Raw genomic sequence first — 13,865 nt, forward strand, 5'->3', positions numbered from 1 at the left:
TTTACACAATATAGTGGGGCTAAGGATGGGTAAGGACTGTTCTGTGGAACAAAACCAAAAACATCCTAGAGTTTCCTCTCCAATGCTCAAGTTCTCTTTTCTTTTCTTTTCCTTTCCTTTTTTTTTTTTTTTTAAATCTTATTTATTTATTCATGAGAGATACAGAAGGAGAGAGAGGCAGAGACACAGGCAGAGGGAGAAGCAGGCTCCATGCAGGGAGCCCAACGTGGGACTCGATCCCAGGTCTCCAGGATCACGCCCCGGGCTGAAGGTGGCGCTAAATCACTAAGCCACCGGGGCTGCCCAAGCTCTCTTTTCTTATACACCACTAGGAATGGAGGCTAATCTGAATGATCAGATTCCAGGACCTTGACTGAAAAGTAGTTCAGTCTTGGATGTGAGTATCCAAGCAGCCAAACCAGTAAAATGGCCTAAATTTTGTTGTCTCTCACAGCTTCGTCTTGCTCACTCTCTATCTAGGGTTTTCTTTTCCAATCATCCACACTCAAAAACTGGTAAGAAGGTTCACACCCCTTGTCACTTAAAAGAAATTCTAGCTATACAGCTTTTCTTCTGGAGAGCTTAGGGCTTTTATTTTTCTTGCTTTCTGTACCCAAAGTTGACAAAATCCTGAGATTTGGGGGATGGAGAGGGCCCTTGGAGTTTTAATCTACACGTTGCAGCCAATACCTGAGAGCTGTGCATGTGGATACTGAATAAAGACCCAGTTAAAAACAAGTGGCATCCTAGGGGTGCCTGAGTGGCTCCATCTGGTGAGCAACTGCCTTTAGCTCAGGTCACGATCTCAGGCTACTGGAATCAAGCCCCTCATTGGGCTCCTTGCTCAGTGGTGAGTCTGTGGCTCACTCTGCTCTCCCCACCAACACTTGCACACTCTCTCTCTCAAATAAATAAATAAAACCTGAAAAAAAAAAAACCCCAAAACAAAGAACAAGTGGTATCCTGGTTCTTACTTATATTGACTTCTGTACATATATCTCCCTTGAGATTCCTGGTCAGTTTGCTATAAAAATCATCAAATGACTCATTTCCCAAAAGTGACTTTGCTGAATAATCAATTTTACCAATTTACCAAAATCGTTTTTGACTTTAACAAGAATGCTTTTATTAACCACAAAATATACTTAAAAATATATTTCATCAATTAAGCGTTCTTTTTTTCTTTTTAAAGATTTTATTTTTAACTAATCTCTATACTCAACGTGAGGCTCAAACTTACACCCTAAGATCAAGAGTCACATTCTCTACTGACTGAGCCAGTCAGGTGCCCCTAAACATCTTCTTTATCTAATTTTTTGTTCTGTCAACTATTTCAGCATTCATAATTTAGTATCATCAAGGCCTGTAACCAAGTTACTTTTTGATCTTCTTTTCACAGTTTTTTTGTGTGAATATGATACATAAAATTGAAAGATCCGTGTCCTTCCTTTTTTTCTGTTGTTTAAAAATTTTTTTTTTTAAGATTTAATTTATTTATTCATGAGAGACACACAGAGAGAGGCAAAGACATAGGCAGAGGGAGAAGCAGGCTTCCCGCAGGGAGCTTGATGCAGGACTTGATCCCAGGACCCTTGGGATCATGACCTGAGCCAAAGGCAGATGCTCAACTACTGAGCCACCTAGGTGTCCCATTGAGCCATCCAGGTGGCCCTCTGTTGTTTTAAAGGGTTTTATGCTTTTGTGCTTACTCTTCCTGGAAAAATAAAAGTCAATGTATTTTAATTACTTATCACATTCAAAATGTCAAATATGATGAGACTTTTCAGCTACTTCTGATTTCTTTTTGATGTTTTAAAATTTAAATTTTGCATTTTAATTGCTAAAAATATAAAACAAAGGCTAATATGCTCTTTGAGGATCTGCAAATGAATCCTAAAAATGCTTTAAAGACTGAAAAATACAGGGGTGCTTGGCTGAATCCATCAGTAGAGAGTTACTCTTGATCTCAGAGTTGTGAGTTTGAGCTTCATGCTGGATGTAGAGATTACCTTAAAAACAAAAAAGACTGAAAAATTTAAAAATGACATTCAAAAGCACCCAAAAGAAATCAGAAATAGCTGCAACAATGCCATTACATAATAAGTTGATAAAATTTTAGATGGAAAATTAGCATTTTTTGAGGATTTTTCTTCATATAGCAGCATTTTAGCAATTTTATGATTCATCTGCTAATTTCTTAGATTAAAAAAACAACTTAAAAAAATCAACTTTAGTTAGTATTCTGGTGAATATTCTAGTCAAAGCGGTTATAATCATAATTAGTTAATCTAGTGAATGGCATTTGACAAAATATTATTCATCAAACTGGTTTCTGGTAAATCAGTCTATTTCCTCTGTTAGAGATTACAGGAAGGAGGGTGGCTAGACTAGGGCAGGATTCAAGAATTCTAGAGTCCCTCAGAAAAAACTCCATGCAACTGTCAAATTGCCACCACTATGTATACTCATGAATAATTATGGAAGTAATGCCCCAAAAGAAAATAAAAATCAGGTGGAATGATTCATAGTAGACTTAAATGCTCAGGATAAATACTCTAAAATTGAATAAAAAGTTTAATGTTTATCAGTTTTGCCTTTATATGTGCCTTTAAATTTTAAGGACATTTACGTAGTTTTCCCAACTAAGATATTAACTCAGAATATGTACCAATGTCTTATACTCTGAATTACCCTTCCCATTATTCATTGACTATGCTGGGCATGGTACTCAGAATGTCTGCTAAGGCAGTTAACAGTAACTTGTTTTTCTAGACACAATCCATAGGATAAGAAATTGGTACATGACCCAAAGGCAACTTGCTATAGGTTGTCCAGCGTCCTATGAAATGGTCACTAACAGGCTCATGAGCTGTAACAGGACTGTTTCATGCTGATAATAACTGGATAATTCTATCAGTTTCCCTCTCTTTTAGGCTTTGAATGAGAGACATATAGGAAGAATTAAATGACAACAGGGGAAGCAAAAGAGCAGAAAAACAGAGAAGGTAGTAATAAGCAGTAAAAACACAGATTAGCTGACTCACTGTAATGACAGGACACAGCAGTAGGAAGCAGTGGACTTTTTTTAAAAAAGCAGTGGATATTTTTATTTAGAAAACACTTATGATCAAATCTCTAGAGCTAAAGCTATTTTCAGAAAACTAGTTGTGATATTTTTGTGTGAGGAGGCTCACGAAACTATTAATGCAACCCAAAGAATGATGACTTTCCAGTTTACCATGAAGCCTCAGTGTACCCCAGCAAGTTGTAACTTGAATGACATTCCAAGGTTTTATGACACCTCACTATGAAACGTGTTCTTGTTCTGACTTCTTTGTGTATCTTTATAGTAAACTCTCATCAACTGATGGAATCTGCAGAACCTTTTTAACCTCATAAGGTTAGCTTAACTCCTGGAATTTTGGCAAAGCCTCCACTGTGCGTAAACAACTGCTTCACAATGTAATAGTGGTTAACAACAACAAAAAGGGACCTGGTAACAAGTTAAGTTCAACACAGAGAATTAACTTAAAAAATTATAAAAAAAAGATGAATGTAAAAGAATGACCAAAGAAAGTATACAAGCTTCATTTACAGAACCAGAGATGTCATTTTTAGAGCACTGATATTAACTGGATTTCAAAAGCTGAACTGCAGAAATATACTACAAAGTCTCAGTTTAAAATTAAACAAGTTTGTTTTCTTAAAAATTACAGGACTGCTTAGAGTCTTTTAAAAAAAGGCCAATTAGCCAATACATAGTACAACTCTAGTTTCAGATGCAGTGTTCAATAATTTATCAGTTGCATATAACACCCAGTGCTTGTCACATCACGAGCCCTCCTTAATGCCCATTATCTTTTAACACATGAACAATATTCTGCAAAATCTCCAAGATGTAGTACAGTATTTCCCATGAAATACTTGGGTCAAAAAAACGTCTTTTCTTTGAAGGGAGACAGGTGGAGAATGGGGGAAGGAATGTGCCTATTACTATCCCTTCAATTAGTATTCCATGGAAAAAGCTTGGGAAACAAGCTAGATCCTACATAGCCTAGATCATAAGTATATAGCTGTGAATTTTGTTTGGCTATCCCAATTTTGTCTAAAATGGTCTCCTATAGGCTGTTAAAGAGAAGGTAAGTTAAAAGACTTAACAACAAACTATCTTCTTCTAGAATTAGTATATCAAATTAATTCTGGGAACAAACAAAATATTTATAATGAATAAAAATGATTATATAAATTTTTAATGGCTTTAAGAAGATTCTGTATAGATGCTATTAATGCCTTGCTACATTTGGTATGCTGGAAATAAGCATTTAATCCCTTTATGTATCAAAACATAGGTATTTTTCCCTTAAAAATACTTAACCTTTCCATTCTAATACTTCCATATTTTTAATTTATTCTAGAAAGAAGTAAATGAAGTTATCAGTAAACTGTATTGATTCCTTATTTTAATAAGCTATCATCAGTAATCAAACTTCTGTTTTGAAGAAACATCTGAAAGTATTTCAATATAATATTTTAGATAGAATAAATCATAACCATTATCTTCAGGGTAATAGAGAGAAAAAGGTACAAACCTGGGTGGCCTTTTCCAATTGTAATTTAAGATCGGTCAGTTCCATATTTGTATCATGTAGCTGTGCTTTCAGCTTTTCATTTTCAGCTAAAATTTGTTCATAAAGCTATAAAAATTAAGGGATAACAACAAATTACTTTTCTCTTAATATTTTAAGATTTTCCACTGATTACTTTGCAATATTAAAACCAAAAGATTAATTTACATATGAGCCTTTAAAGGATCCATAAAAAATATTTTAATGTTTTACAGTTGCAAGGAAAACATTTTTGGTTATACAAGTATTTGTCTCATGTAAACTCTTTGACAAATTAGTTCCAGTATTTAAAATTTAAGACTTCACTTAAAAAATTTCTATTTTCACTAAAAAAAAAAAAAAAAAAAAAAAAAAAAAAAAAAAAAAATTCAGTCCTATGATAAAGAGGGACTACATATCTAAAGAGCAACTATAGCTGGGGCTGAGAAGTCACTAATTTTCATTTAGGGCCTATGAGCTTTTCTGCCTATAATTCTCTCCTGAATTCCTGGCACTGACATGGATCTTCAGTAGTATTTATCATTATAATTGTATTACTTTTACTAAAATTTAAAGGAAAGTGAAGTACTTCTTGATACTTTCATTAATACTTGAACCTACTACTTCTTTCCCTCTCATCTCTACTATTACAAATACAGATGGTTAAAATAATCTCTCATCTAGACTATCCTTCTAGTATTAGAATTATTTTCCTGACCTCCCTCTAATTTGTCCTATACTTAGCATCAAGAATTAATTTTTTAAAATGATAATCTCAATTTCATATGCTAACCATTCCATTAACCCTGACATTAGAAACCCTTGAATAGCTTCCCAGTGTTCTCGGTATAAAGGTATCCTTAAAATAGCCTGTAAAGCACTATATGATTTGATCCCGGCCAGTACAACTAACTGCAACCTCACACTACCGTCCTTTCTGCTCTACTAGCCATACTGAGAATCAATTACTTCAATGCATCCTGTGCCCTTCTACCACCAGGTCTATGTCTTTATATTTCACTTCATGCAGAAAATTTTTTTCTCCCATTTTGCCAATTCACTAATCATCCTTCTATGATTGGTTTCTGAAGCTTCACTTCTTAAGGAAATCTATCTTTAGGCCCTGTCACTTTCCTTTGTTACACACTTTCATGAAACGGATTCTTTACTTTAGGATAATTGTTTCAATTTTTAAATCATACATTTATTAACATGACTGTCTGATATTGTTGGTCTCTCCCACTACATGAAAGATGTCCATAAGAGCAAGGACAGTATCTTCAGCTCTACTGCTCATACGTAGAAGCTCACTATTTAGGACAGTTCAGTGTTTAGTTTTTACTGAATGAATGACAATCTTATGCAAAAGGTAAACTGACCCCTCACTTTCCTTCTTTTGCAGACTTGGCTTATAAGAAAGTAATTTAAATAGCTGCCAACTACCTGGGGAAGGGGAACATGTACAAATATCACAAGCCTTCTTTTTTCCCAGAAAACTTCATCAGGTTTATTCTAAGCTCATAATATTAAGAATTATGATAGAATCCTAGACTGTTGAGTTTCCAGGACTTACTTCTTAAATACTTCCAGCCTTAAGACATAATAGCACTTATGCTACCATAGGTTTTTTTAGTTACCTAGGAAAAACTTGATTCTCCAAGGAAAAGCTCTGTTCTTTGTTTGGCTGCCTCTTACTGACAAACAGGTAAAGAAAAGTGTGTGTGCATGCTTGTGTGAGTGTACACACACACAAACACCCCCGAACCCCTACACCCATGCCTCGCTTCAGCTCAATTACAGTGTCCCAGTATCCTAGCACTGGCCAGAGACACTTAAGTGTGAAATAAAGTCTCTTCCCTTTAAAAAACAAACAGCTCTTTATATTACCCCTATCATTTAGTGCCCCAAATTGAAAATCAAAGTAAGTTATTTCAAGATACTGATTTCATTATGAGTTTCCAGGAATAATATCCAAACATAAATATATTAACACACAAAAAAATTTCTAATTAAATATAGTTACATAATCCAAGTACCTTTTTAAAGTCCGTTGAGTCGTCCTTTTCTAGCCTGCTACTATAAGGTTTTCTTTCTTCTAAGTAACTGTATGATCCTGAGCGACCCAGCAAAGAATCATACCGATCACCAGCTGATGTGGAACTGGTTTCGTATCTTTAAAAAGATGAGTTAAAGTCAAAATCTTTATTACAGACTTTTACAGCTCACATTAACATGCATCCTAGCATATTTTAACTTGACATTCTAAAATAGTACATAACATTCTCTTTCATCTATTATCATTCGTATTTGTGATATACAATGGAAAGTTATTTATAATACTATTAATTTCTATCATTTGAGAAAGAAATTCAATATATCTGTATCTAAAAAGTCAAAACTGGTTTCACATCATGATAAATTTTTTCAACAATTTTAAACCATACACTTTCTCTACATTTTAAAATCTCTGAAATCAGAACATGACTTTTAATTGGTGGTGCATTATAGTTTAACTGTTAGTACTTTTCTTTTAAGTGGTATGTAATTATTTAAAAATTAGTAACATTTTAGGGACGTCTGGGTGGCTCAGTGGTTGAGCGTCTGCCTTTGGCTCAAGTTGTGATCCCAGGTCCAGGGACTGAGTTCCGCGTCAGGCTCCCTGCAAGGAGCCTACTTCTCCCTTCTCCCTCTATGTCTCTGCCCCTCTATGTCTCTCAGGAATAAATAAAATCTTAAAAAAAAAAAAAAGTAACATTTTAGATTTGATAAACTTGTCTATCCAAAGTGATAGATTATAGGTCTGTCCTAAACAGAAAGAACGTAGCTCATCTGTACATGAGAATTTTCTTCTCTTGTTCTGAATTCAGGTTACCTTTTCCTGATAAATGCCTGTACATTTCAATTCAACAGAATCATCAGTATATAAAAATTTGTTCCTGGTTTTACAAGGTTTTGGTTAACTAAAATGAGTGAGGGAAATGGAATGCAGATTAGACTCAAGGACACCGTGGAGGTTCTCCAAAATGAGTAATTTTGAGCTAAATGACAATTTTTAGCATCTTCATTGTTTTTCTTTTATCTAAAGCAGGGATCAGAGAGATTAGGAATACCCTATCAAATAAATTTCTGGTGGGTTTCATCAGCCCCTGCTGTTATTTAATGACATAGTTAAAATGAAGTAACTTAAAAAGTTATCACTGTTATAAGGATTTAAGAAAATATTTTCTTTCTTAGTGACTTACTGTGATTAATGAACTAGACATAAAAGCTTTGACAAAGAAAGATGGTAACAATTATTCGGTCATCTAAATATCTACAGATTTTTACTATTAACTTACAAAATCTATAAATATCTAAGCAACCACAAATAAAAATGTCAGTAAAAATGTAAAACATACCTAGGAATGGAATCCGTCTAGAAAGAGAAAAACAAACATAGGCATATTAAATTTTTATACTCTCATTAAAGTAACTTAACTGATGAAGTAAATTTAAAATTTATACTGTTTTCACACTATTAAACTATCTATTTACTATACATATATGTTTTAACTTTACTGTGATTGTTCCTAGAAAGAAGTTCTAGAACAGAGTCACTATGTATTTTTCATGCACAATGACCATCCATACAATTACACTTGGCAATTTATGGTCATCTTTTATGAATTCCTACAAATGCCACCAAACAATATTTTTAATTAGAAGAAAAAAAGGAGACTAAGATATATACCTATTACTTCTCCCTATTCAGCAGGAGAAAGCAATATGTTTGTTTACATTAAGAAATATAAAGTTTAGTATGTGACATCCCAAAGCAACTATTTTTCTCATTTTTTTCTGTTTCTGAGGCAATAACTCAAGAGGCAAATGAATACTTAAGGTGTTTATGTACAATAATATGGACATAATTTTGCTTAAAATTACTTTCTAGAAATCCAGCTACAAAGTTTTGCAACTGGAGATAGGAAATTATGACTTAACTTTCTCAAGCAAGTGGTATACTTTATCAATGTTTCATAACTCTTCTTATCTACATGGTGAAATGATTAATAGGGTAAAAGAATTTTAGTTGGAGACAAAGTAGTTTTTTTGGTGGTCATCTTTAGCTCTTTTCTTTGCTATTAAAAATCTTGCTCAAACTATATTTTTCTGTAAGGCAACTATTCAGAAATGGTTTGTTAAATTTCTGAATTAGGTTATTTGTATTTTCCCATTATATTTATCTTTGAATGCACTGTAAAATTATTGCATTCCTTTGGGATTGTTTCAAGTCTAATTAGGATTAAAAATGCCTTACTAAAGTCTATTTAAATTTCCTTGCAAAACCAATTTTAATTTTGCACTTGCTTCCTAATCTTTTTGATGTAATGCTTTAATTTCATTGATTTGTTCATTAGTTTTATGGCAATAATTTTGAAGTTAAATTTCAACTTTTAAGAGATTCAAATTCACACACTGCTAAGAGAATAGACTTTGAAAGTTCTTATCACAAGGTAAAAAGTATGTAACCATGTGTGGGAATGAAAGTTAACTAGAGTTATTGTGATCATTTTGCAATATATACAAATAATGAATCACTATGTTGAACACTTGAAACTAATACAATATTGTATGTCAATTATATTTTAATTAAAAAATAACAGAACCAAAAACCTCCAAGAGATATTCAAATTCAAAAAAATATCTGTGTGTGAAATAAAAAGTGTACCTATCAAATGAAAACACTGCCATTTTCCTGACAGTTTGCATTCTGGTTCACTGATTTAAATTTAAGAAAAAATAAAAACTCCAAGCAGTCACAGAAATCACTCAAATTCCATTTCTTTGTCTTTAAAAATCGTGGTGCTATCATTGGTTATTTTTTACATTTTTGAGATTGTAATAAAAAACACATGACATAAAAGTTACCATCTGAACTACTTTTAGGAGCATAGCTCAAGAGTGTTAACTATATTCACATTGTTGTGTGATATATCTCTAGAACGTTTTCATCTTGCAAAACAAACTTTATCCCCATTAAACAACTCCCCATATTCTTCTATGCCCAGTCCCTGGAAACCACAATTCTACTAAGAGTTTGAATAGTTTGGATAACTCATGTAAGTGGAATCATACAGTATGTCTATTTTGTGACTGGCTTCTTTCATTTAGCATATGTCTTTATTTCATAAAGTAATGTTCTAGCTCCTGTGTTTTAAAATTTTTTCCAAAGTAAAAATACTTAATTACAGTACTGTAAACTCGTACGAAAGTACCATAGCATAAAAAGTTCCTCTATAAACTCCCCCGTTCCAACCCTTTAGATAACAAGACTGTGATCTTTTTTGTATACGTATCCACATATGAACTTCTGATTTGTACTGTTAAACTAATCTCCATAAATACTATTTCAATAGTGATCATACCGAATCTGAGCCTTTGCCAATTTCACTTTTTATATTAACTGTCATGTCTTTGGTTATTAATGAGATTAAATGCATTTTCAAGCTTACTGGCCATTTATATTTCTTTTGTAAAATTCATAAATTTCATGTATTCAGTCTTTCTTTTCCTTGAGTCTTTTTATTTTTTAAAATTTTATTTATGTATTTGAGATAGAGAGCAAGAGAGAGAGCACAGGAGGAAGGGGCAGAGGGAGAGGGAGAAGCAGACTCCCCGCTGAGGATGGAGCCCAAAGTGGGGCTTGATCCTAGGACCCTGGGATTATGACCCAAGCGGAAGGCAGATGCCTAACCAACTGAGACACCCAGGTGCCAAAGGGTACCTAATCTTTTAAATGTTATAAAAGACAGCTAAGACTATTTGCTTTTAACTGAGCAAATGTGTCTCAACTTTAATAAGGGTATTTTTTCTGACATATTCTAGTTTTATATGTTTAAATAATCCAATCTCTTATTAATCTTTTCTTTTTCTTGCCTTGGTATCATATTTAAATCCTTGATTTATTACTAATGTCCTTTGCATGGTAAAAGTTTATTCTATAACCTGAATGGACATTCTGTTATCAAACACACTTTTCAGATGACGACGTTATTTATTTCAGAAAACACAGAAGAATTTTGCTGCTAATACTTTTACATGGAAAAGTAAGGGCTGATGCTACAAGTTTTTAAGAGTGGTATACTTAATGACTAGAGGCACTTTTCTAGTTTATTGTAGTAAGACACTGTTAGTGTTAACCTTTATTCTTCCTTTTCCTCAGGGTGTACTAGAGATTCAGTTTAAGTGAGATGGTATATAGCCCACATTTGCAGCAAAGTGGCTGCAATATCCTAGTGGTGGAACTTGTCTGGCCTAAGCCAATTATTGTAATCCTAGCCCTGTGAGGTTAACCTGCTTGAGGATGAAGTGGACATAGAGGGTTGTGTAATATAACTGGAGAATGTAATAAATTCTCTTTGTTCAATTCGGTTTGAGTTGGGTTTTCTGTTATTTGTAACTAAATGCTAGCACAAAAGCAAGTGTTCAATAATCCCCTGTTTAAAATGAATGAAACCTATTGAAATTGTTTGGAACTAAGAAAATGTTTCTTCTTAGGAAGAATTTTCTACTCAATCCTAGTGTATCTCATGTATAATTTTAAAAGGAAAACTTAAACACAACAATTATCAATATGCTTCATGCTTCAAAGTCACAACTTTGAAGTCAGAAAATCTTTTCCCTTCTCTTCCAGCTTGGTGGGATGTGGGTCCATGTGATAAGGCAGTGAGAAGTGACAGCTGGGTATGGTTTATTAACCCATTCCTTCCTTTTTACCCTTCTATTGTCTTTTCCTTGAAAGATAGGTATTCATAGGGTACCACTGGGAAGGGAAGACAATGGTTAAGTTTACGGAAGATAATAAACACAAGACATAGGGAACTGGGGGAGTGCTGACAGTTGATATGCAAAGGGTTTAAAAGTGATAAAAACCCTGCAAATAGTTTACCCTTGGCAGTATTTAGTTCTTCAATATCTGTCTGGTTACTTAATTATAAAATAAAAGTACCTTTTTGGACAAAATAGGAAACTTCACCCTAAAAGTAGCATCCACAGTCATATAGCACAGGTAACAACTTCTGTTCACTTCATATTATTGTAGATCCTTGCTGACTGAAAAGAATTTCAGTAGCTCTACTTAGGAACTCTAAGTCAAAAATAAAGATGATATGACCAGAATGTCATTTCAGGTTAGATCCTGCTGAGCTTAGAAGATTAGAACTAACTCATATTATATGGCTCTACCCCTATGTAAATAGAGCTCTTTAAAGCATGTCAGCTTTTCCACAGCCAAATGCTAGGGAATAGAGACGGGAAAATAGCTAGTGGGACGAAACTTTCAGTATTTGCTAGTTATGTAATTTTTTAAGTCATTCAAACTTGCCTTAGTTTTTCATCACTACTGAGGAAAAAAAAATGCCTTTTTTTGAGAAGATTGTTGGTATGATCAGTTGTGATAATATAAAAGTCCTTTAAAGCACTAATTGTAAAGAAAGTTAAAAAGACCTACTAGACCTACTATCATTTCTAGAATGTAACTTTGCCCTCCCCATTTCTCGATATCCCTTTTTTTCTTTTCAACTTTGAAAATTAATTTACCTACAATAAACTATACACTTAGAGTATGCAGTTTGATGTTTGACAGTTGTATATATTCAGAAAATCAGTACTACAAGCAAGATCTAGAATATTTCTATTGCCTCTAAAATATTCCTTGTATCCCTTCCAGTCTATCTATCCCTGAACCCAGAGAAACAGAGTCTAACTGTAGCATGTAGGTACAGTGTGCAGTAACTGTTTTGCATGAATAAATATGAACACGAATAAATAGTAATCCTTAAAAATATGAATACTTCTAAACACACAGAAAAATGCTTTTTACCTGAGTTTCTTTCTTATTGGATCCTTCTTCTGTATCTGATTGTTGTTCTTGTTCATTTTCGTCACTCTAAAATAAAATAGATTGTCAATTTACTTTAGAAAAGTGAAAATAAATTTCAAAGACTTCATACTTAAAAAAAAAAAAGACGATACTTAAATATTTTAGGATTTCTTAATTTTTAAAAAAGACTTATTTATAATTTTCTATTATTTATTTATTATTTGAGAGAATGTATGAGCAAGGGGGGGTAGTGTGGGGGCGGTGGGAGGGGCAGAGAGAATCTTGAGCAGACTCCTACTGACCAGGAACCGTGACGTGGGGCTCAATCTCATGACCCTTAAATCATGACCTGAGAGGAGATCAAGAATTGGTCCCTTAACCAGTCCCTTAACTGCAGGCACCCCACGACTGATTTTTAAGTGGGAATTTTTCTACCCTATTTTGTCTGCATGACACAATCTAAAGTAGGTTAATATACCTGGTGAAAAAAGACCATCTAGCTAAAAACATGTTTTAGCAAAAACACATTTATAGTAGGAATGAAGAAACTGGAGGCTCAGTGGAAGAAAGACGGTATTTTATATTTGTTGTGCTGTTAACTCCCAAGACATTGATAAACTACCTAAATATAATAGGACCTTTGCCTAAATCTTGCCAAGCTTATGAAATCCAACTTTTCTTACTTAATATAATGGATTTCCTTTTGTTGCTACCCCATTATAGTTGGGTGCCTAAATACTACATTAGAATGTGTACCTTTAGAATGTGTTCAAACTTAAGCAATGGCCATTAACTTAAGGTAGACTATTATAGGATATTATATATGAACCTCATGGTAAATAGATACACAAAACCTGAAATAGACACACAAAAAACAAAGAGAAAGGAATCCAAGCATACACTAAGAAAGTCCTCAAATTACAAGGGGAGAGCAAGAGAAGAAAGAAACAGAGAAAAACTACAAAAACAACCAGAAAACAATGAACAAAATGAGAGTAAGTACCTATCAATAATTACTTTACTTGTCAATGGACTAAATGTTTCAAAAGACAAAAGATGACAAACCGGTTAAAAAATACAAGACCCAATGGTATGCTGCCTACAAGAGACTCATTTCAGATCCGAAAACACATATAGACTAAAAGTAAAAGGGATGAAAAAAAATATTCCTTGAAAATGGGAAAAAAAAAGCTGGAGTAGCAATACTTGTGTCAGACAAAACAGACTTTAAGACAAAGACCGCAAAAAAGAGACAGAGGGCATTACATAATGTTTTTAAAGAGATCAATTCAACAAGAGAATATAAGAATTTTAAGTATAAGTGTACCTAGACAGGAACACCAAAAACAAAGGAAATATTAACAGACATAAAGGAGAAAATTAAAAATCATACAATAACA

General features: G+C 33.5%; 1 protein-coding gene across 7 annotated transcripts in view; it reads right to left on the minus strand.

Moving 5' to 3' along the window:
• PPP1R12A (protein phosphatase 1 regulatory subunit 12A) overlaps positions 1-13,865 on the minus strand; it is a 139,454-nt gene that overhangs the window by 7,887 nt on the left and 117,702 nt on the right. For all 7 annotated transcript variants that reach the window (XM_072772888.1, XM_072772883.1, XM_072772882.1 and 4 more), the window contains 4 exons: positions 12,466-12,531; positions 8,003-8,019; positions 6,641-6,776; positions 4,590-4,694 (listed from right to left, as the gene is read on the minus strand). In XM_072772888.1, the coding sequence (XP_072628989.1) occupies positions 4,590-4,694; positions 6,641-6,776; positions 8,003-8,019; positions 12,466-12,531 (324 nt within the window). The remainder of the gene's footprint in view (positions 1-4,589; positions 4,695-6,640; positions 6,777-8,002; positions 8,020-12,465; positions 12,532-13,865) is intronic.

This window comes from Canis lupus, chromosome 13, assembly GCF_048164855.1.
Source record: "Canis lupus baileyi chromosome 13, mCanLup2.hap1, whole genome shotgun sequence".
NCBI classification, from domain to species: Eukaryota; Metazoa; Chordata; class Mammalia; order Carnivora; family Canidae; genus Canis; species Canis lupus.